The 24,944-nt window shown below is 34.8% G+C and overlaps 1 protein-coding gene across 1 annotated transcript in view; it reads left to right on the top strand.

Moving 5' to 3' along the window:
* Nucleotides 1–24,944, top strand: part of Erc2 (ELKS/RAB6-interacting/CAST family member 2) — a 678,261-nt gene that overhangs the window by 262,567 nt on the left and 390,750 nt on the right. The window contains exons 5-6 of the mRNA XM_071614554.1: nt 4,042–4,197; nt 15,546–15,713. Coding sequence (XP_071470655.1) covers nt 4,042–4,197; nt 15,546–15,713 — 324 coding nt within the window. The remainder of the gene's footprint in view (nt 1–4,041; nt 4,198–15,545; nt 15,714–24,944) is intronic.

The raw sequence follows: 24,944 nt of genomic DNA, 5'->3' as shown, positions 1-24,944 counted from the left end.
TTATTTTGATTCTTCAACTTACTAATATAACTTTGAGATTAACATGGAACATTTGGCTATTATAGACTTTGGGAAAGTCACTGTATTTTGTATCTTCCCTTCCTTGTATCTTTAAGGAAGGCCCACAGTTATCTGCTTCTAGAGCTTGTTTATTTGTGAAACAATCAAGATATGTTTGGAAAATCACAACATAAATTGATTTAAAATATCAGTTGTTAATAACACATAAAGATGTTCAGATGAAGTAAAATCTGGTGATTAGGAGTGACATGTTGCTCGACCTTCTGAAACTTTTCAGGATAGTATAGCATATATCTTCATTTTTTTCACCTCTGTACTCTAGATCAATGCTTAGAGCTATTGAGCACGTCTTTTCTGAAAGAAAACATCCATATACCACTTGCAGCTATATATGGACTTCCATATTCCTCTTGAATATGCAAGCTTTTGGCCATTTGTCTAGTTCTAGAGTTTTTGTTTTGTTTTACTGATAAAACTCCTTCTGCCTGAGTTCTTGGAGCTGAGGCATTTGTGAAACCATGAGTGTGGCAGCCATTTTATTTGCCTTTGATTTTCAGGTCTATGTTTCCTTGGTCTTTCTCTGTCTCAATGTTTTGCTTATCTTCTTGGTCACAACCAAAAACCATCTGTATTTTATATCTGTTCTCCTTGCGGATCATAATTGTGTTTTCTTATTTATTTCTCTCTACGCTCATGATTTCAAGAATGATTTCTATTGCTCATAAACTTGACTTGTTACATTAGATCAGAAATAGATAAGGACAGAATAAATATATCCTTATGAAAGTGCCTCCTACAACATTATTTCTTTTTATATATCAGGATAGCTGCAGGTAAAGGGTGGGAATAGTTTGAGATAAAAGAAAGATATTAATTAATTTAAAAACTTAGTAAAAGTGAAAAATATTTTCAAAATCTTTTGTCACTTTTAAATCAAGAAGATTTGGTCTATTAAGAAACTTTGTATCTTATCCAGTTCTGATCTTTCCTTAGTAGTATGTAATTTTTTACCATCCAATGGAAAGTGCCTTCCAACCATAGAAGGTGGGTAGCTGTGGTCATTTTTAAAGCCTCAGGAGTTGACTGAGCATGAAACTGAGGATTTATGAGAATGCAATTTCTTCTCCACTTGCCTACATGATTGAAGCCTGGAATTCTACCCAGTGTTATAAAAAATTAAAAATTAAAACAAAATTAAGGTCTAAACTGGGCACAGTGGCATTTGTCTATAATTGTAGTTACTTAGGAGGCTGAGGCAGGAAGGGTCTAAGTTCCAGGCTAGCCTGGGCAACTTAGCAAGACACAAAGAAAAGGGCGAGGCATGTAGCTCTGTGGTAGATTGCTTGCCTACCATGTATGAAGCTGTGTGTTCAAACCATGGTACTGGAAAAAAAAAATCCATGATGTGAGGACTATCCAGTGTATTGCTGTCCCGACAGACAGACAGACAGACAGACAGACACACACACACACACACACACTCTTAAATATGTATATATGTGTATACACACAAATATAAATGTGGTCTCTTCAGACTTGGGTCTAAAATTCCAGAAGGTTTTATATGTAGAAAGTAGGTTCACACTTCCAGTTAAACTTTTATAAAAATTATATTCTCTTTAAAAAATTGTTTTAGTTGTAGATGGACACAGTATCTTTATTTTTATTCATTTATTGTATGTGGTGTTGAGGATTGAACCCAGGGCCTTGTGTGTGAGGCAAGTGCTCTACCACTGAGCTACAACCTCAGCCCTCTTGTAAACTCTCTTTTTTTTAAAAAATATATATATTTTTAACATCTTTTTTTTGGTTGTTGTTTGTTTATTTTTATGTGGTGCTGAGGATCCAACACAGAGCCTCACATGTGTGAGGCAAACGCTCTGCCACTGAGCCACAACACCAGTCCCCTCCCATAGCCTTTAAATTGTTCCTTTTTTAATCTGTTAAGTTCTCATAGCTTAGAACTCAAGTGAGTCACTAAGTATGATTCCCGTATCCATCAGCTTGGGCTGCCTTAATAAAATACCATAGACTGGGTGGGGTAAACAATGGGAATTTGTTTTTCAAAGTACTGGAGGCTGGGAGTCTCAGATCAGGAGGTCAAGCATGGTTGGGTTCTGAGGGGGGCACTTTTCCTGACTTGTAGTTGGCCACTTTCTTGCTATGACATTATATGAGGGGAGGAGGAAAAGAGAGGGAGAACACACACACGTACTCTCTGGTGTCTCATCCTATAAAGGCATTAATGTCTGGTGTCTCTTCCTATAAAGGCATTAATGTCGTCATGAAGTTCCCATCATCACGACCTCATCTAACCCTAATTATCTTCCAAAGGCCCGTCTCCAAATATTATCACCTTGAGATTAATCCATATATAAATTTGAGGTGGAACACAAACATTCAATCCATAATACTTCCCTTTATCAAACTGGTAGTATTCAAGATTTCCAGTGGTGGCATCTAAAATTGAAAAATACTGATAGACTATCCATAAACAACATGAATGGTAGTTTTCTCTAGATAGAAGAAAGAGATTTTCTCCTGCATTTAAAGTATGTTGCTTTTATAACTGGAAAACTATAATAGGTGTTCTTTTTAAAGGAAAATGAAGCTGCAGTATGTAACTTGTCATAATAATCTTGAAAATTTTAGAATCCTTTTATTTCACCTTGGGATTTTTCTGAGGGTTAATGAAAGTGTCTACTGTACTCTGAGCCCTTGGTTATGGGTACTTAATGAAGCTCAGTAAATAGTTGTCATTTTTCTTACTTTTCCTCCTTTTAATATGATGACTTGATGATTGTAATTATTATTATATTGCTACAGGAGGTATGCTATTGAGCAAATATAGGAAAATAAAATAAATAATAGCCACAAAGACAGGACAGACATGTTTGTTAGAAGACTTTAAAAAAAAATGAATTAGTTATAAATAAAATAGCCCTTTATAGTGTTTACTTTTGAAATTCTTAGTCTTTTAGATTCTTAAAAAAAAAAGAATTGGTGACTTGTTTTCAATAATGTTCAATGACAAATTTAATATAAGCTCCTTAAATCTTTGCAGTAAAACAACAGGTAAATGGGTGACAGTAAGAAAATTTAAGGTCAAACTTTTGATGTGCTTCATTCTGAAGACTAATTTGAGTCTAATTCCTGAGGTTGGGGAAATTTTTTTGTTGTTGTTTGCTTGCTTGCTTGGTTCTGCTGCAAAAGCTCTTTCTTTTCTATGTCGAATGCATTGTCTCTTATTATGTACTCTCTTGTGTATAGAGTCTGTCTTTGGTTGTTTTTTTTCTCAATTAATCCCACATCTGAATGTAATATTTCTAGTTTTTTGGGGTCTGTAAATCAATAGGTTAGAAATGCCCTGCAAGGTAGTCATGTTTTTTGTCACGTAGGGACCTGACTGCTGGCCAAATAAATCATGATGTTGTGATATATTATTTCCAGTTGCTATAAATTTTCAATATTTAGTGTATCAGTCATACTAAGTCAAGATTCAGTTATTTAATTTCGCTTATATCTGCATTTTGGATGAGAATCCTTTTCTCCATTAGTAGGTTTGAATTTCCTTCTGAGTCAAATTCCAAGCATGCCTTATAAAACCAGCCACGGAATATATGCTTGAACCAATGCTTTTTTTATGTTTTCAAGTGGACTTAAAAATATAGTCCTTGCTAGACTATATTCCAAATTATCAATTTTCCACTTAAATCATGTTTTTCTTTAACACTTTAAATCCCTGTTGTCACCATTGTTTTGGTAATTTGGTTCCTAGATATTAGTGAAACAAATTGAAATAACTCTCTGTATTGTGTTGACATGTGACATGTGACTGGATTATAAACCTAGTTATCTTATAAATGATCCTTGGAAGTGAAAAAAATACATTTTTCAGAATTTAGGATTATATCTACATAATTAATGTATTACTACCAAATTGCTTTTTAAAACTCTGTTTCTGACAATGCTGAAAAAACAACAACAACAATGTTCTTTCTTTCTTTTTTCCACCAACAGGACACAAAAATCGCTTCATTGGAGCGAAACATAAGGGATCTTGAGGATGAGATCCAGATGTTAAAAGCCAATGGTGTGCTGAACACTGAGGACCGTGAAGAAGAGATCAAACAAATAGAGGTTTACAAAAGTCACTCCAAGTTTATGAAGACCAAGGTACAAACCAGAGTTACAGACTTTTATATTCTTGGTGTGACTAGAAAGTTATGGTTTGCATGCATACTTTTTCCAAATACTTACATAATCTGCTTTATGTAATATCATGAACTAAATGAACAATGAAGAATAATGCAGAGGATTGTTAGTTCAGAAATGTAGATTCCATAAAGGGATCAGAGAAAACTTTGGGTGGGATTTCTATTCATTGTGAGGTTTAGGTCTTAACAAAATATCATAAACCACGACAGCCAAGGTGCAGCACACACAGTCCCTAAATTACTGTAGGAATGAAGACCACAGGAATATATATGAATGAACTCAAAGTTTGGGCTGAGGCTCTAACTCAGTGGTAGAGCACTTGTCTACGATCACACGAGAGGCCCAGGGTTCAATCCCAGTACTGAGAGAAAAAAAAAAAAAAGAAGTTTGGGGGAAATTATTGTTTTGACTTTAGCTTTTCATTCCCATTCCATCATTCAACAATAGATTAGTTGTTCAAGTCATTTCTACAGCTGAAAATGCCCTGAAATTGGCAAACTGTCCTTCATCATGGAATCTGTTTAGGTGAATAAAACATTTCTGTGGTCTTTAGCAAGCAAGTCATGACCTTTATTAGCCCACCTTTGTCTAAGAGACCATCAGTTTTTTAGTTAGATTAACTTTTAGTGGCTAGTTGCATTTGAGTTCCAAAATGGTCAAGTCTGAGGAATGTTTGAAGAGATCTTGTAGTGGGGTGAGAAGTAAAGAGTACAGGCTAAAGACAAAAACAGACTCTGGAAAGTCTCTAGCTTGCCCTTGCTAGCTTATGGACTTGGGGGAAGTGACTTAAGTCACTCAGTCATACTCTCTTCCTCTATAAAATGGGGTCAACACTGCCAAATCTAAAATACGACTCAAGGAGATTGAAAGAGATAATGCAGTGAAAGCACCTGGCTCAAAAAAAAAAAAAAAGGTAATAATTATAAACATTACTCTTGAAGGTGTATAACTAAATAATAATAATAATGATAATAATAATAGTAATATAATAGCAATTTTATATTTAAGCTGAATTATGTAGAAAAAATTATTTCTGAGAAATACAAATAAGAATGAATTCTTCATTCGTGCAGATATACCTTAGAGACTGGTAAACATTAGCCAAATGGTGCTAGTAAGAGTCAGTTTTTACATTTTCTTCATTGAAAGAATATTCTTACTGGATTGAACTAGAATATTTATTGCTCATTACTGGTTTCTCTTAATTCTACTTTGAGAGGTAAGCAGGATTTCTTATTTAAGCATAGTAATGTTGTTTGCACTAATTATTACAATGAATAAAGAATGTAGATTGAAGGGAAAGGGAATATTTTAAATAAACATATACCCCTATTTTTATCTGAGTGGATGGCTGGAATTAGTAGAGCCTTTTGAAAGGTCTATGATTAAATTATGTAGCAATGAAGACCTAAATTGCTTTTATAATTATGATATCATAGCAAAATCGGGATATCACATTTTTTTGGAAGGGTGGAAGATTAGTTACAAAAATTTTAAAAAAGCAGAGTTTTAGAATTTCAACTGGTATGAAGGTAGGGATACCAGACATAGTTGACCAGGGCAGAAATCCCAACAACTAGCAAGTCCTTTGGCACATGGACATTGTCCTTAAGTATTGAGATTCTGGGAGACCTTCTGAATTCTGCAAGTGTTTCCTGAGGGAAACTCTGATTCCTACCCAACTCTAAATGCTTACAGGAATCTGATTGTGAAAGCTGAATCTAAAGAGGCCAGAGAAAGCAGGAACATTATTAAGTCTTTGAGAATGGAATGTACCATATAAATAATTGTTTCTCCAAAAAGTAATGGCACCCCCTTTCTGTATAATACTTTGTTCCTATTCTAGCACATTTTTTATCTACTGATTCCAGCATTTCTATATTAACTGCTCCCTCTGTTTTCAGTGTTTTCCAGAGAAGCTGACATTGTCTTAGATCTGCTGTCTTAGATCTCCCCCTTTATTCTGAATTTGTAACACATTTTCTTATAAACCTCTGACAGATTACAAACCTCATAACCCAAACTGCATGATAATAAGCATATCACTTTCTAGACATGAAGGCCATATCTGCAGTGAAAAAGAAGCTGTGTTCCTTGGCAGAGTAGTTTTTTCAGGGTGTTGGTTGTGTCACAGACATAAGTGGGGGAAGAATTTTCAGACGGGATGAAGTGTGCCTGATGTCCACATGGACTTCATATGAAGCATGTGATGTAATTCCAACGGGCTTTTCTGTTGGCCATCACAGAGACAGACCTTCCCCAGCCTTAGTTCTTATGTAGGTTCAATTGCATCACTTCTCATTTTTATTGAGTCTATGGCTGTAAAAGAAGCAAAAGGCATATTTTTATGGAATAGTATGAGTTTTTACCCTGTAACTGTATTCCCCTAGGAAAGCCTTTTTCTGTTATTGTCAGCATAAATATTTATTTAAAATCTACCTCATGGCAATGATAGTCTGAAAGCTATTTAGAGCCACTGCCTGCTTAATATTTATAGACTGAAAGAACTTTATTATTATCAACCTATCCTGCCCTGCCCTTCCTTCCTGTGAACACCATTCTGTGGACCAAGTTGATTTCATTCAAATTTATTTCCATACCTCAATCCCCATACCACCTTTCTACTTCAGTATTTGTGAAAGTTAGCACACATCAGTTTTTTTTTTTCTTCACTATAAACATCATCTTTGCTTAGGCATGCAGAGTTGAAAGTTTTTTGGGCTTTAATTTCAGATGAATCAGTTTCATATGTGAAATCAACTATACACTGTGCTGTCAACTACAACTGGATATGATTTAGGGGCAATTTCCCCTAAGGAGAGTGCTGATCATGCTGATCACAACAGAGTTTAACTTCCTTTTTCATTTGAAGTAGTCTTAATTCTCATTTCCCCTCTATTCATTTATACTTTATTCTTGTTATAGATGAGCAAGAGAGAACCTATTACTTTTGTCCCAAAGAGAAATGACCATGGGCTTATGATCTGTTCAAATAGGGGAGTAATATCTTTCATGAATTGTCTGTATCTGAATAGTGCTCTCACCTGCTCACATGAACATCAGTAAGCAAGCATGCCGCTTTCCCAGTGAACCTTTAAGCAGAACCAGAATCTTTTATAGGACCATTTTCTATTCAGCCACTACTGGTCCTTTAGATTTGGTAAGCTGGATGAAACCTGTTTGTACCCCAATGTAGTTTGACTTCTCCTGGGAAATAGGATTTCCTTCCATAGTCACCTAATAAGTTGTGCAGCCTGAAGATGTTGGTTTTACTCTTTGTTAGGCTAATCATTCAGTTCATGTTCAGCTGTAACTTCAGTAGCTAGATATTTTTATGTCAGTTTTTGTTGCAAAAAACAACAAAAATGCTGATTTTTTTGAAAACACATATTTTAAAATGTAGTTAGGAACTGTCAAATCAGAAAGAATCTCAAGGGTCAAAACTAAGCCAGAGTAGGGAGTTTGTGTTACAAGTCACGCTCAGGTTATTTCTTCACATTGGCATTTGTCAGACAGACTTAAGTGTCTGTTTTCATAGTTACAAGGTCAGTGGAGAAAAGAGACAGAAGACTGATCTGGTTTAGAGGAAGCATCTAATAGGAACTCCATTATTACCACCACATAAAACTAGGATCCCAAACAATTATATTCTTAGTGCACAGACTGAAGAACTATATATAACCTCTCTACTTTACCCATTTTCCATTTAGACTTGGGGCCTCCAGAACAAAATTATCTCTTTTAAAACCCTGAGCAAAGTGAAAGGTGAAAAAACTCGTTTTGAGAATCCAGCTGGCTCTTGCACAGATGTGCTATGTGAGATAATCCAAATAAAAACTTTAAGATGGGAATATAGTTTAAAGGAATCCTTGGTTGGTAGTGCCCTCAGATACTGGCATAGACAAATGCTTTGAAGAATCACATGTGCAACACAGGCCTCAAATATTTCTCCACTTAAAGTTCTTCAAAACATGAATACAGTGAAAAATAAAACTCACATAATCTGCAAGAAAATCAGCCACCATAAGTGAAGCTAGCAGAAAGAAATCACAGCAGAAATAGAAGGCAAAAAACTTCAGAAGTTAGAATTATAGGACAAATACTATAAATAGGTTTGTTATGTTTAAATAAAAGAAGGGAAAATATGAATATATCAAGAGACTATAAAAATTCCAAGCAAATTTAGAAATAACTAAATAAGAAGTCTAGAAATGGGAAAATATAAAAAAAATTGCAAAAGCCCAATGAGTAGTTTTAATAGTAGAGTGGTTATAGCAGAAGAGAGATGTAATAAGCTAGGAAACAGAGCAGAGGAGATTAAGTGAAGGTAGGAAAAAAAACATAAAAGAATAAGATCTAGTGTAATTATAATTGGAGTTCCATAGTGAAAGAGAGAAGAAGACAGAGTCCATATTAAGCCATTATTTGAAGAAATGAAGGCTGAGAATTTCCCCAAATTTGACAGGTACAAATCTGAATATTTAGGAAGCCCAAAGTATCCTTGAATAGAATTAATAAAAAGAAAGCTATCCATTTGCATCAAAATAAAACAAAATCTCAGTGGCAAAGGAACAGTCTTAAAAAGCCGACAGAACACTTATCCAAAAACGATGTATGAGTGGCAAAGGAATACATGAGAAGGTGCTTAATATATTTAGTCATTATAAAATGTAAATCAGAACTACAATGAGATGCTACTTCATACCCACCAAAATGGCTATAATTGAAAAGATAATAACAAGTGTTAGTGGGTGAATGAAGAAATTGGAACTCTTATATATTGCTGGTGGGAATTTAAAACTTTTGAAAAAGTTTAGAAGTTCCTCAGAATGCTAAACAGTTTACCTTGTGGCCCAGCAATTTCTCTCTGAGGTGTATACTCAAGAGAATTGAAAACATGTGTCCCCACAGACTTCTGCACAAATGTTCTTAGCAGCATTAGTTGGGTTTCAGCCCAAACCTGAAAACAACACAGATGTTCATCACCTAGCACATGGATAAACAAAATGTAGCATATTCATGTAGTAGAATATTATTCAGCAGTAAAAATGTATGAGTACCAATACACCATGCAACATGGATGAATGTTAAAAACAGCCTCATATGAAAGAAGTCACTCACAAAGTGTACATACTGTATCATTGCAGTTATGTTAAATATGCAGAATAGGGCAATTCATACAGGTAGAAAGTAAATTCTTACTTACCTCGGGCTAGGTATGGGATGTGGAGAATGGGGAATGATTTCTAATGGATCCAAGACTTCTTTTTGAGATGATGAAAGAGTTCCAAAACTAGATTGCAAGGATGGCTGCAAATTCTTTGAACATAATAAAAACTATCAACTGTATGCTTTGAACAGGTGAGTTATAAAGTATGTAAAGTCTATTAAAAAGCAATTATTGGTAAGTCCAATTGCCTTTACAGGGATGAATTTGGAGTGATAGCTTCAGACGTCAGTAGCTTCTGGGAGTTGGAAGTTAGTGTAATAATATCCTCAATATGTTGAAAGAGAATATTTTTAACCTCTAAAGTTATTTTTAATACTCAGTAATAATATTAAAGAACGAAGAATAAAATTGATATATTTTCAGATAAAAATGGAGTTTGACAAAACCCTACAAAAGCAAATTTTAAAAGATGGAACATCATAGCTTAATTTTTCTATACAACTGGAACTTATTACTCATTGGCTAACCTTTCCCCATCCCTCCCTCTCTCATTCTTCCCATCCTCTGGTAACCACTATTTTACTCTCAATTTCTGTGGGATTGACTGTTTGAGATTCCACATATGAGTGAGATCATGTGAAAGTTGTCTTTCTGTGCATGGTTTACTTAACATAATCACCTCCAGTTCAATCTACGTTGTAGGAAACTGCAGGGTTTTGTCCACTTTGTGGCTGAGTAATATTCCTTTGTGTATATTTGCCACATTTTCTTAATTATCAGTTGATGTATGCTCAGGTTGTTTCCATTTCTTGGATAATGTGAATAGTGCTGTAATAAACATGGGAGTGCAGATGTCTCTTCAGCATATTGAGTTCATTTCCTTAGGATGTATACCCAGGAGTAGGACTGCTGGATCATATAGTAGTTCTATTTTTAATTTTTTGAGGAACTTTCATGCTATTTTCCATAATGGCTCTTGGTACTAATTTAAATTTCTGTCTGCAATATACAGGGTTCTGTTTTCTTCACATACTTGCCAGCAATTGTTATCATTTGGCATTTTGATGATAATTATTCTAACTGAAGTGAGGTAATATCTCATTTTGGTTTTTATTTCCATTTCTCTGGTGATTAGTGATTTTGAGCATTTTTCTCATATACCTTTTTGGACATTTGTTTGTCATCTTTTGAGAAATGTCTTTAGATCTATTGCCTATTTTTTAAGGGATTTTTTTTACTATCAAGTTTGTAAAATTTCTTATATTTTCTGGATATTAATCCCTTATAAGTTGTATAGTTGATGCATTTCAGGCAGAATGAGATTGTTAATGGAATATGTGAGGTATAAGAGTGAATAACAAGCAAAGACAGTAATAACATGTGGGTAAATCTAAACTAGCGTGGATGTCAAAAAGTAATAATGAATAAAAAAATAGGAAAGAACTAAAAATACATGACAATAATGATTTGTGTGGGAAGAGGGTGGTAGGTGGACTTATGCCTCGGGCCTAATATTATTGAGAAATAAACATAATAGATCGACTTCAGAAGATAGAGTGTTTTAAATGCAAATGTTATAATTTCCAGAGTAATGAGCTAAAGATTAGAAGTAAATAAAGTAAGGGCTGGGGTTGTGGCTCAATGGAAGAGTGCTTGCCTAGCATGTGTGAGGTACTGAGTCTGATTTTCAGCACTGCATATAAATAAATAAAGGCCCATCAAGAACTAAAAAAATACTTAAAGAAGTAAATAAAGTAAAATAAATGTAAAAAATATAAATAAAGCCAGAAATTTTAAATTATCTGCAAAAAAAAAAAAAAAATGGAATGAGGAAAAAAGTCATTGACACCAAGAAACAAATGAGAAAAAAAAGAAATGATAGTACGTATAGAAAGCACAAGGTAAGCTGGATTGAATTAACATCACATATATTGATAATCCTCCACCTAATTTTGCCAGGCTGAATACAAGAATGTGGGTATTGCTGTTTACAGGAGACACCTTCAACAGAGGATCAAAGATAACATTGAAAATGAAAAAAGACACGCTACTTGAAAACTAGCCATAGAAAAACTGTAGTAGGTTCTCAGGCAAAGAAACCATTCTTAGAGATATAAGAATCAACAGTACTACAAGTTCATCCACATAGTAGATCTCAGTCTTCTAAGGAATCCTATAACTTAATCAACAGATGAAAGCAGATTTTAAACATCAAGAGGTGGGGGATTTAACCTACCCAATTTAAAGTATTATGTAATGCGATGTACATTATAGAATATTACACCCAACATTTGTTGGATACAAATTCTTTTCAAGCACACAATATAAAAAAGTTCATTTAAGAAAAGTCTAAGTATATATTATTTGATAAAGCAAAACATAACACATTTCAAATGCTTAGTAGTAAATACATCACATTCTTTGTCCGAAAAGCAAGAAATGAAACATACTCTATATACAAAGATATGAAAAATTGTACTCTGTATGTGTAATAAGAATTGTAATGCATTTTGCTGTAGTATATTTAAAAAAATAAAATGAACAAAATGCCAAAAAACCCCACAAAAAAACAAGAAGCAAGAAGTGACCCCCCCCGCCCTGCAAACACCCTTGCATTTAGAAATTAAGAAAAGTACTTGTAAATTATTCATGGATTAAAGAGGAAATAGTGAGATTAGAAAATATTTAGGATTGAATAATAATGTCAATACTACAAATTGAATTACTGGGATCAAGCTCAAATGATACTGACAGAGTACTTTATAGTCTTAAGTCTCATGTAAAATGAGAAAGGGAGCCAGGTGCAATGATGCAAGCCTGTAATCCCAGCATTTTGGGAGGCTGAGACAGGAAGATAACAAGTTCAAAGCCAGCCTCAACAACTTAGAGAGGTCCTAAGCAACTCAGCAAGACCCTGTCTCTAAAATAAAATATAAAAAAGACTGCGGGGGCGGGGGGGGGGGCGGTGGCTGGGAATGTGGCTTGGTGTTTAAGCTCCCCTGGGTGTTGAATCTCAGGTTAAAAAAAAAAAAAAAAAGAATCAAAATTGGTGAGATAAGCTTCTAACTTAAAAAGTTAGGGAACAAAAATAGAATAAACTCAAAGAAAGTAGAAGAAAGGAAATAATAAAAGATAGGAGCAGAAATTAATGAAATAGAAAGTGAAAATGTAACTGTATGATCAACATGGCCACAATTGGCTCCTTGATTAGATTATTTAACTTGCTGTTACCTCTGTTGAGAGTCATCAAGAAAGAAAAGTTAAAGTAAAGAATATTAGGAATGAAAAAGAAGATATATAAAAAATAAATGAGTTTTATGAAATTTTACTGCAAACAATGTAAAAGTTTAGATGAAATGTAGTAAGTAGTAGTATTTAGAAAATACCAGCTCTAGATGGTTTTGCTGGTGACTTTTAATGCACATTAATGGGAAAAAAATCCTAAGTTTTCACAAACCATTTCATTAAAAAAAATAGCCCCTACTTCATTTGTAGGACTAATGCTTAAACTTGACAAAGACAGCACAGGATAGGAAAATTACAAACTAGTCTTACTCACAAACAGATGAAAATTCCTAACAAAATATTAGCAAGCTGAATTCAGTAACATCAAAATATAATACATCGTGACTAAGCAAGGTTTTTAAAAGTGATAATTCAAAGGGAGATTAATGTTAAAAATTCCATTAATGTCATTCATTCCAAAATATGTTAAAGGGGGAAAATGTGGTAAAGATAAATGATGAAACATTGAAATACCTCCCTTGGACACCAGAAACAGGACAGGGCCACCATTATCACTAGGTCTCTCTGTTTCTGTATGGCGTCTCTATGTGCCTAGTATTGGCTTCCTCATCATGGTGGTGGCAGCAATGTAATTGGACTTGTAAAATGGTTTCAAGTATGAGGAAGCTGAAGCTGCTAGTCTTCTCTAGGTTGGGGCTGGGACAATCATACTGATACTTTTGTTTCTTCTGGTTGTTTAAAGGAAGTCACAGTCTAACTCAGATGCAAGGGAGGATAAACAGACTCTATTTCTTATTGTGAGGAGTGTCATTTGTACACAGCTAGGAAGGGATTGGTGGAAGCTGTTTCTGAAGACCATCTACCACAACTCATATCAGATTGGCAAAAATCTAAAAGACTGGTGTCATAAGATGTTGGTAAAGATGTGGAGTAACTGGCATACTTGTAAGTGACTGGCATGCTCATGGTTATGCAAATTAATATAACTACTTTGGAAAACATTTTGGTTTTATCTAGTGAAATTGAATGAAGATGTGCTTGCTATGTGGTCCAGCAGTTTAACTCCTGATGGATGTGCAAGAAAATGATTGCTGTTTGTACCAAGTGAGATTGATCTATCTCTCTCTCTCTCTTCATATATATATATATGAATTCATTCATAAATATATATGAATTCATTCATATATATTTATGAATTCATTCATATATATATATATATATATATATATATATATATATATATATATATATATGAAAGTGAATATTTGGAATGGCACTATTTGTAATAGTGAAGCACCTAGGAATAAACCCAGATACCTGTCAGCAGAATGAACAAAAAATTGTGGCAAAGTCTTACAATGGAATACTGTACTTTGTTGAAAATGAATTAATTCTATGTACATAGGTTTACATGGACATGATTTAACTTTCAGGACAGAAGTGCTTTAAAAAGTATGCATGACACAACATTGAAAAATATGCAGAACCAAATAGCATGTTACTTATGGATGCAGAAATATGTGGTAAGCCTAAAAGATAAGAGAGGAAATGACAAACTCCAAATTTAGGATGGATATAGGGTGGGGCATAGGTAATTCTAATGATTTTTTTTTTCCTGCTTTGGTGAATTGAATGATGGATACTGCTTTTACTTGTATTTCATGTACATGCTTTTCCTTGTACACTTTATGTTCTATGTCTACTCAACATTTAATATAAATAAAAACAAAACCCATATATGTGTGTGTGTATGTGTGTGTTCTGTTACTTACACATACACACACACACACACACATTGTTATTGTGTTATCTTTGGTTAAATGACTCTGTTGAATGATCATCTCCATGATGAATTTAAAAAAAATAATTTTTAGTTGTAGATGGACACAATGTCTTTATTTTTCTATTTATTTTTATGTGGTGCTAAGAATTGAACCCAGTGCCTCACATGTGCTAGGCAAGTGCTCTGTCGCTGAGTTCTAGTTCTCCACAGTGGAGTTTTATCTTGGGTTAATTGTATTTGTTAGTTCCCTGTTGACCCTCCTGAAGACAATGGCAATAGGCTTGGGGGTTTCATGGATGAGTAGAGTTGTTCAAGAAGCCTTCATTTCATTGTGAACCTAGGGCCCCAGTGGGATAGAAGGTACTCTACTGATGTTGTTTCTATAGTATGTATCCTAGGCCCCCAAGACTGCTTCTCAAGCTATATGTCTCTCTTCCTCCTTCTCCCACCCTCCCCTTGGAGCTATGGATATATCTCATTTATATAACATTTACAATATACATAGGGTTTTTGCAGATGTGATTTCATTTTATCATTAGAACAATGTATAAAGCAGGCCATTTATCATATTTCACAAGTCAGGAATTCCTGCTCATCTTGGCAATACTTCCTTGGTTTTTAGGACACTACCTCCTTTAGTTTTTTTTTTTTTTTAATTATTTCTTCCCAGTAAAGATTTGATCTTCTGTATTCCCTTTAAACATAGCTGTTCTTGGACTTCTTGTCTTTCATACTCTTCTCAGATTATCTTTTCTTCTCTTGTGATTTAAATATTCACATATAAACTAATATTTGCTAAATCAACTATACAGAACTCAGATATTTCCATGAGCACCTGACCTCCATATATACAATATTATGCCTAAACTCTCACTTTCATCAAACGTGTCCAAAATTTAATTGTATCCCAACCTTGCTGTTCCTCCTGTATTCTCTACCTTGTCAAACCAACTAATCCAATGACCAGAGCCCCCTGCAATCAAGACCATTTCTTTAAGCAAATTCATGGCCTGTCCTATTGGATTGGCTATTGAAAATTGAGAGAAACCCATAGCTGTCAAATGTAAAGTATAATTTCTAATTTTTTGCAATTTTGTTATTTCACAGATTGATCAACTGAAGCAGGAACTTTCAAAGAAGGAGTCAGAACTTCTTGCCTTACAAACAAAGCTTGAAACCCTTAGCAATCAAAATTCAGATTGCAAGCAACACATTGAAGTGCTTAAAGAGTCGCTTACTGCCAAAGAACAAAGGGCTGCCATTCTTCAGACTGAGGTAAGTTATGGTCTTGGGATTCTGGATGTCAGAGATGTCATATCTGAGCAACTTTCTTTGGAAGAACCCTTGCGACCAGGTGTGTTTGGAATTCAGGTTTTTGGAATTTTGGAAAGGTGAGATCTGTTGCATGTATCATACTTTGTATAACATTCCCAGTGAGGCTGCATCAATACCTTATAAGCAAAACCATGAATATTTCTGCAGAAAAATTTTCTTACTCTGAAGAAGAATAATGACTATATAAATTTTCTCCTGTCAGGTTGCATTGTGTGGTGCCACCAAAGGAGTTTGATTCACACTTGGATTTTTTTTTTTTTCATTTGTCAGGGCTTTTTTTGGATTTGGAAATGATAGATAAGGGATTGATCTGGAGGTCTTTCATTTTATCAAAAATCATAAAAGTTCCTTACTTTGCTGTACATCATTTGTATAGGTCTGCCTCTTGGCACCTGTAGTTCCAGGGGTTTCTTAATAAGGAGTATCCTCAATTTCCAAAATTCTTTTACTCATTGAAGAAAGTATCATTTAAGTTTCTTAAAGGTGGTGTTGGTTATTTCTTATTCATACTTAGGCTAGTAAGATATATTTTTTGTTCATTCTTCTATCACCCTGTTTCCCCTAATTGTATTACATCTTTGGATCTGCTAAGAAATACAAAAGTACAAACTAATTAAATCAAACAATTGTCAGAAGTGAGCAATTTAGCAAAGAATGTGTTTTTGTCAGAAGAGGGTTGAGTGGGCATTGGGATACCCAGCTAGTCTCTTACCCTAAATTGGACCAGATAGTCTGCTGACCCCTGTTTGAATTTTTCTTCATGAAACAACTGATTAGATCCATATTTTGTCTTAAATTATCAATAATACTAGGATTTCTGATAAAGTTAATGTGATTGTGTTGCTGTGTGTTGGGTAGGAAGATATTTGATGAGCAAGGCAGTCTGCTTGCCCAAACAGGCAGTCAGGTTTCTTGATAATTCCTTTCCAGAAGGCAAAAATGAGAAAAGTCAGCTCATAAAGGCTTTTCCTCCCACTACCTTACACTGATGTATGTATGCTGTAGTCCCTGGCCTCTCACCCTGTTCTTATTCTTTTACTTGTATTTTATCTCTTTCAAATTAACGTAGTCCAAATTAGACCTACACATATCATTTAAAAAGTGGCGATGTGGCTAGCTTCTGCGCCACATTCAATAACTAAAATGACCCAATGAGGAGATGGTGCTTTGAAGTAGAAAAAAAATTGTTCTCCATCTGAGGCAGAGATAGTGAGATGATTTTCTAGGTCCACTGCTTTGAAGTTGAGTGTGAAATTGATGATTTTATTAGCAGGAAACATCCAAGGAATTTGTTTTGCCTTTTTTTCTCCTAGTAAGATATCTTTGTATATAGATGCAGAGGAGAAAGTTACCTAATGCTATCCATCTCTTAAAGAAAGCAATTTAGGTTGAAATTAGCTCTAATTGTTGGATCATAAGCAGAGGATTTTTGGTGGTGGAGTAAAATACTTTAAATTGGTTTCTCTACTCCTTGGAATAGCAAAGGGAAAAGAGTCTTCCTATTTAACATGTGGTGGTTTAGTGGGCGAGTAGAGGAGAGATTGTTTCCTTTTGTCCTGCAACAAAAAATCTGGATTTAAATGAACATGCAAAGCCAGGCATGGTGGATCATGCCTCTGATGCCAGCTATTCATGAGGCTGAGGCAGGAGGATCATAAGTTCTAGGCCAGCCTGGGCAACTTAGTGAGAACCTGTCTCAAGTAAAAAATAAAAAGGGCTGGCAATGTAATTCAGTGGTAGAGTACTCTTAGGGTCAATCGCCAGTTCTGTGAAAAAACATTCATTAGAAGAATATGGTGCTCATACTCAGAAGAAGTTACATATGATAACTCTTTGCAGTTTGGTTCCTAACTCATTCCTAAATGATAGATGTCTCTGGCTTAATAGTTCATTTTTGTACAGAAGGGTTTTGCTAGTAGGGAATTTGTGTTTGGGAGGTGGTAGGATGAAGGGTGGAGTGAGGGGTAGGAGGCAAGTTGTCTGGGTTTGTGGCTGTGTGGCTTGGCTCCTTGGTTGGTTTGTTTTAACTTGTACAAATGCCCAGACACTCTTTGACATGCGTGCAATAAATCAATGGAATAATAATTACACACACACAGAGAGATACACCACATTGCTCTTAACATAACATTTTATTTTTAAAATAGCTTCAAAGGGCCCCAAAGCCAAGTTTCTTATTTTGCTATTTCCCTTGATGTTTTCTATGTACTAACTTCCTCATTCACTAACATAAATTCCACAGCAATATGGATAATAATGAATTGGCTTTCTTAAGTGCCTTGCTTTTTCTGAACCTTAATGAATAATTGGCAACATATCCAGAAATTCGGAAGGCCTAACAATGATTCTGCCATGTGAAGCAAAATGTTAGATTAAAAAGATAGCATTTAGAAGTGGAAGATGTATGGACATTCCCCAGCCTCCATATTCAGAAATGGTATGATGTGGGTCAGACTTGAGCTTCTATGAGCCTTTATATGTCAGTCTATAAAATGGCAGTCATTTTGTCAGCATGACACATCTGTGTGAAAAGTGCTTTGCTTATAGTAAAGGGCTATAGCTACAAATAGTGCCTCCGTCACTGCTGTTATTATTAGCAGTACCACTGTTGATAGGGGATGTTTTGGCAAGTCAATTCTAAATAGTCACTTCTCATCTTATCCATTTTGTTTTACCTTTGTGACTCTCCTTTGAATTTTTGACAAGTGTATTTATGAACTCCATACATTCATATTTCAATTGAGTCACTTTTCTTAATATCTTAAAGCATTGAAGATAAATAAAGGTACTATGAATGTGACCATATACTTAATTCTGTCCCCTGATTAAGAAATTTGTTTCCTGGCAAGTACACTTTTCCCCAACCCAGCATGATTTCTAGACCGTCAGGCTTCATGACTTCTACATGTAGCTTTTGGAAGATGTGTTATATGACAATATAACACATCATAATGCTAGTTTGTACTAATTTTTGTTCAAGATAGGTCACTACTCTTCTAAGAGTAAATATCTGAGAACTTGTTAATCAATGAAAATATGTAGGGATTTCATATTTATGCAGGCAAGGAGCAAAATATTCAGGGGAAGGTAGTGCAGCTCTGAAGCAAGGGTCCCTAATTTAAAAAAATCAGTACATATGAGAATCTTATACTATCTCTAGGTCATTTCTCCAGAAAATTCACCTTGGCAGATACACACTCAAAATCACATATAATAATGTATATAATTTCAGGGGGTTTACATATGCTCTGAAGCAGTTCCAAGACCTTCACAGTAATGATCTTAGACCTTCACTTTAATGATCTTTGTCCTATGGATTTTGTGCATTTTCTTCACTTAATACATACTCTTTGAATGCCTTTTAAATGATAGATATAGTTCCTGCCCTCATCAAGTAGACACTGTCTTGGGCATATGGATATATGATACAGAATTGATTTATAATACCATAAACTCCCAGTGCTTTCATTATCATTGGCTACTAATAATTCCAGAGTCTTAATTGGACTTCATCTTCCTTTTATTGCTTAAAAAAAGAGTTCCACTGGATTGAGGGCTTCCTTTGTGTTAGGAAACTGATATGCATTACTTCATTGAATCTTTTTTTTGATGAGGGTGAGTACTGGGAATTGAACTCAGGGTCACTCAACAACTGAGCCACATCCACAGGCTTAGTTTGTGTTTTATTTAGAGCCTGGGTCTCCCTGAGTTGCTAGCACCTTGCCTTTGAGGAGGCTGGCTTTGAACTCGCAATTCTTCTACCTCAGCCTCCCGAGCTGCTAGGATTACAGGTGCACACTACTGTGCCTGGCTTCATTTAATCTTTTTATTTTTTTTTTTAAAGTTGTAGATGGACCCAATGCCTTTATTTTGTTTATTTTTATGTGGTGCTGGGAGTCGAACCTAGTGCCTCACATGTGCTAGGAAAGCTACTCTACCACCAAGCCACAACCCTAGTTCTTATTTAAACTTAATGGCAAAGTTTGTGGCAAGTTTTGTATTTCTGTCCTAACCAATGAATTCACTGTACTTTCAAGCATGTTTATAATCTTGTATTGTCTAAGAAAGGAGCTAAGAATGAATAACTGGGACTTACATCCTCATGGTAACATTATGCCTATAATAGAATGTTGTGGCCATAGTGATGAAGGCTGTTGCTCAACCTTTAGGGGAAATTTCAATTTTTCAGAAAGTTTAGAATCCTAGTATATCAAGTAGAGTTTATTGTATAGTTTTTATTTCCTTAAAAATGTTCCATGAACATCTTTAAGGAAATAAAAAACTTTTACACACACATATATATATATATATACACACACACACATGCACACACACCCATATATATACACACACACATACATACATATATACATACACACATGTATGCTTGCATACTATGTATAAAAAAGGGAAAGAATGGGCAACAGTATATTCCTTTGTTTTGAGTGGTGGAGACCAAGGTGTTCTTTAGATTTTTCATGATATGTGTGTTAGACATTCGTAATATTAAAATTAAATGGATTTTTAACAGAAGTTGCATGATCATTTCTGCAAGGAGCTTGTGTAAGGTGCTGGTGGTAGAGGCAGCATTTTTGAGCCTGTGGCAGTATTTCTCAGTCACTGAGTCACAGATGACTCAGTGTGATAGCAAGACCAGGGTGCAAACTTTGCCTGCCAATTTGCAAGATGAATCATAAAATCCAAGCTTTTAACAATGAAAATGTTGTTACACAGAGAAAAGAACAAGTTTTCTGTGTCCTTGCTTCTCAGTTTATTAACATTGGGATGGCGTCTCTGCCTCACTTTATGGCAAAGCTGCAACTTGTGGGCAAAGAGGACACCATAACAGGGAGTTGGGAATGCCATGTGGCTTCCAAAGACTGTGGGAGTAGACACATTCCCTGTGGGACCTTGCAAACAATTCCACATATTTAAGAAACTACTCATTTTTCAGGACTCACAGGTTTGGAAGGAGTTTTTTTTTAATGCATGGAAATAATATTTGCCACAGTATATAAGGTGTGATTTACAAGGAGTCATCCTTTACTGTTACACAATTATTTTAGTTTTTCTTTTCATTTTCTGCTGTAGTTAACTGGCAAGCTGTCTTTTTAATCACTTCATGTCAGCCTTCAAAGTATAATATTTAAGTGTCCTTTTTTAGGTAAACTTTTGTTTGGAGCCCTTCATGATCACTGCATTTAAAATTGAGGTGCTTTTTAAAAAAGTTAGTAGCATATGTCAAAACCAACTTTTAAGACTGTCACACTACCCCAGTGTCATTTAGGGTATATTGTCTTGCTTGCAAGGAATGTCTTTAAAATTAATAACTTAAGAGATTTGGTGGAAAAATATACAAAAGAAAGCCCTGTGTCATTTGCATTTTTTTACTCTAAGCCTCTTGTTGGCTTCACATTTTAAGATGTTTTTATTTGACGGGGAAAGTCATCATTTGAAATTTTTATTGATAACACTCTTAACTGCAAGAAAAAGACATAAACCTGCAAAGCAGTAACTATCATGGTGGCCACAATTGGGAGGTCTGCAGAATGGTTTATTACCAGTAGAAGAAAAAAAAGATTGGGAACCACAGTCGTTACAAGGGTCACCACCTCTGCTACGTGAATTTTATTTTTTTCTCTTTCCATTTTGAGAGTATGGATGATCGCAGTGTGGAACTACACACTTTCCCCTCCCCTAATGTCTGTGGGCTTTGTTTTGATTCTCTTTTTATTAATGATGTGAAAATTTGGGTTCACATAAAAATGAGCCAGGGTCAAGCTTTGTGAGCCTCAGAATGCAGAAAATGCCCCTGTATCTAGCCAGTGAAGGGATTGTATAAAGGGGCACATTTGATTTTCAAAGATTTTTAGCTGTTTTTCAGATTTTCAGTTATCCTGGTGACTATATTGGTGCTTTTATTTTCTTAAGACAAAAGCACAAAATGAATTAAAATATATGCAAGGGAGCATCCCAAGTTTGTTATAAAAGCTTTTATGGTGGTTCTGTGGTCATTTCTGGACTATTAGAGAATGGCACATGTAGCTACTGACATCATCTTGTTTCATAGGTCAAGAGTATTGTACTTTGTTGTTATTTTCATTGTTCAGGCTTTCAGAGAATGCCTTATTTAACACCTTGTTAGGATAAAATTGCTTTTGACTTCGTAAACACAGGTGTTCAGTTTGAATCTTAATGAACTGTGAAATAGGTAGATGTCTAAAAGGAAATTCTATAAATTGTGAACATGGCTCTGTCAGCACGCTAAATGGATTAGGAAAATTCATTCTCTGCCCTGTAACTGAACACCAATGTGATGCGTGTTCATGAATTAGTCCTGAAAAGCCAATAAAATGGAGGAAGAAAGTAGAATCTAGAAGATGTTGATGATGGGGTTTCCCCCACCACAAATGAATCTGGTGCAGAAGGGCTTGGAAATCAGAATGGCTATTTAGAGGAAGGCCAAGAAGGAATACATATGAGCAGACAACACAGAATTTATAGAGTAAAACCACAAACACCTTATTTTCCATTGTACCAAAATAATGATATTTTACAGTGCTCTTTTTGTATGGAATTCTGCTTTCAATTTTATATTGTTACTGCAACTCAAATCTTATTATAAGTATTCCAACAAAAATCCTTTTTTAATCAAAAACTTTCCAAGCCTTAGCTATTGTCAACGTATTTTGAGTAACTTATTTTCCTACTGGAACAAAAGAATTTGGGCCTTCTTTTTGAGCTCATCAGGATGTTATTTGACCCATACAGCCAAACATGTAATTAAGATAACTGAATCATTTTTAATTTCTATATTATATCCCTACATAATCTATGTACATTATTTTGTGGTGTAAAGATATGGAATCAGAACTCTTTATTTCTTTGAAAGAAAAGAAATGGATCATTAGTACTTTTGTTTGCTTATACTTCTGTTTGAAAAAATGACTTGTCTATAATAAGCAGTGACTTGAAGTGACAATATCCAATTAACCAATCATCTATGAGAAAATACACAGCCACTGGTAAGTGTTACTTACTGGTAAATGGTTTGCAGGGGGAAAATAAAAGTATGTATTTCTGTCATGTCTGTGGGAAACTGACTTGCCACTTTAAAAAAGGAGATGACAGAATTTAGGAGGAGGGAAATCCAACAAAACTCTCACTGACCCCCAAGCTTACATTCTTTCCTTTTTAAAAATGAAGTTTATGGAAAACAGAGTTTATTAAGTACTTCCATCCAGTTTTTTTTTTTTCTTTTGGGGGGCACTCTTTAGAAATAACCAGTGTACATTGTGATTATGTTCTCTGGATCCACATTTGTAACAGTTGCCTGCATCCCTCTGGAGAAGGGCTAACATTTGCTGCAGTGAAGTTTCTTTATGTATATTTACACAGCAAACCAAAATGTGAAGAGTGAAGTAAGATAGCAGGACTTCTGCAAGAATATTTCACCTTTTTAAATATGAACTTCACTTTTTTTCTTCTTTAAATTAAATACAGATATTTATTCTACACAATAGTGTAGGTTTAATAAAACTCTTCTTACTAAATAAAAGGAATACAACTTGAGATAATAAGTTGTGTAGATGAGGACCATTTTAAACCATAGGAGTTTGATTTTGTTGCAAGAATTTCTATCTTCAAGTCTATGAAGTTTATTTTATTGCATTCATTTCTTAAAATTTTCAAATGAAAGGCAATTTCTTAAATTCTTATGAATACAAAAGAACAATGTTTGATCCCTACAATGTTATTTGGCTGTGGTTAATTTGAAACTGAAGAGACTGTGACTTGTGGCCTTGAGATCTGGCCAGTGTAAAGGAAAAAAAGAGGCTCCACCTCCTCATTTTCTCAGTGTATCCTTAGTCCAGTGCTGGCAGTATCAACTTTGAGAAGGGTAACTTGTCTCCACACTGATGACTACCTTTGACAGCTCTTCTGAGAGTAGGACAGGAAGAAAGCAATGGCAAGCTGGGCATGTGGAGCTACTTGAAAATGTAGCCGGAGACCTGTCTGTGTCTGGGAGAGCAGCTTGAGGATTTGCTAACTCTTTAAACTTGCTCCCATCCCAAGTTACAAAGTACATTTGGTACATCAATTAAGTACATTAATTGTAAAGATTTAATTAGGAAAAGCTTAAATTACACAGAGACAGAGCATTTAATATGGAAATTAGGTATATAGCATGATTTTGGTAACCTTCTTGTTAGATCTCCAGTAAGTTATTTATAAGGTATCTACTATGTGTTAGGCATGGTGCTAGGTGCTGGGAATACAGAGAAGTAAGCAAGAAATAAACAATACCAACACTACCACTCAAAATATAATGATTGGGAGTTGATTCACACAAGATTGCCTCTCTTGGTTGCCTTCCAGAGCAACCCCAGGAAGACCTTAGGCATCTGACAAAGCATCCCAGTAAGTTCATGAAAATCATTGATGACTAAAAGAACTGTTATGATATTTTCAGACCTCGTCACTTACAAATCTTTGAATTCTCAAGTGTATTTTCTTGGAAAAATCTCCAATGAAGATTGTGTAGAAGACAAAAATATAATCTTATTCCTCAGGGACATTGTATCTAGCTGGAGATTTCATTACTAAGCTACACTTGAATATGTATTTTGACTTTTTATTGGCCTGTATTTATATAAAACTTCATACAACATAAGTCTCATGAAGAAAATGACCTTTGGTTTATTCACTGGGATATATGAGCTTTGAAAGCAATACATGGCACACATAGGAACTTCAAAAATATTTGTTGGATCTATTAATGAACTATTATTCTCTTTTATCATTGTTATCAATGGAGATATTTAGACTTTGGCAATGCTTTAATGTTGGTACTAGGAGAAAAGATTGATTAACTCTTCTATAAATAAGGTGTGGGGAAAACTTCTAACTACCAAGCAAATCTTTGGTAGCGATAATGTGTAAAATAAAGTAATTTATATGGCAATAATTATTATATTAAAAGACAAGTAACAACTTGGGAAGTAGATGCTCAAGTTTTGCTGCAGATAATGGCTTCAGATTTCTAGTAAGTAATGATTTTAAAAATAGAAACCCAAAAGGCCAACAACCCTATAGAATAATTATGCTATCAATCTATACACACACACACACACACACACACACACACATACACACAGTGACACTACATAG

Source organism: Marmota flaviventris, chromosome 1 (assembly GCF_047511675.1).
Source record: "Marmota flaviventris isolate mMarFla1 chromosome 1, mMarFla1.hap1, whole genome shotgun sequence".
NCBI classification, from domain to species: Eukaryota; Metazoa; Chordata; class Mammalia; order Rodentia; family Sciuridae; genus Marmota; species Marmota flaviventris.
This window is presented reverse-complemented; position numbering and strand designations above follow the sequence as displayed.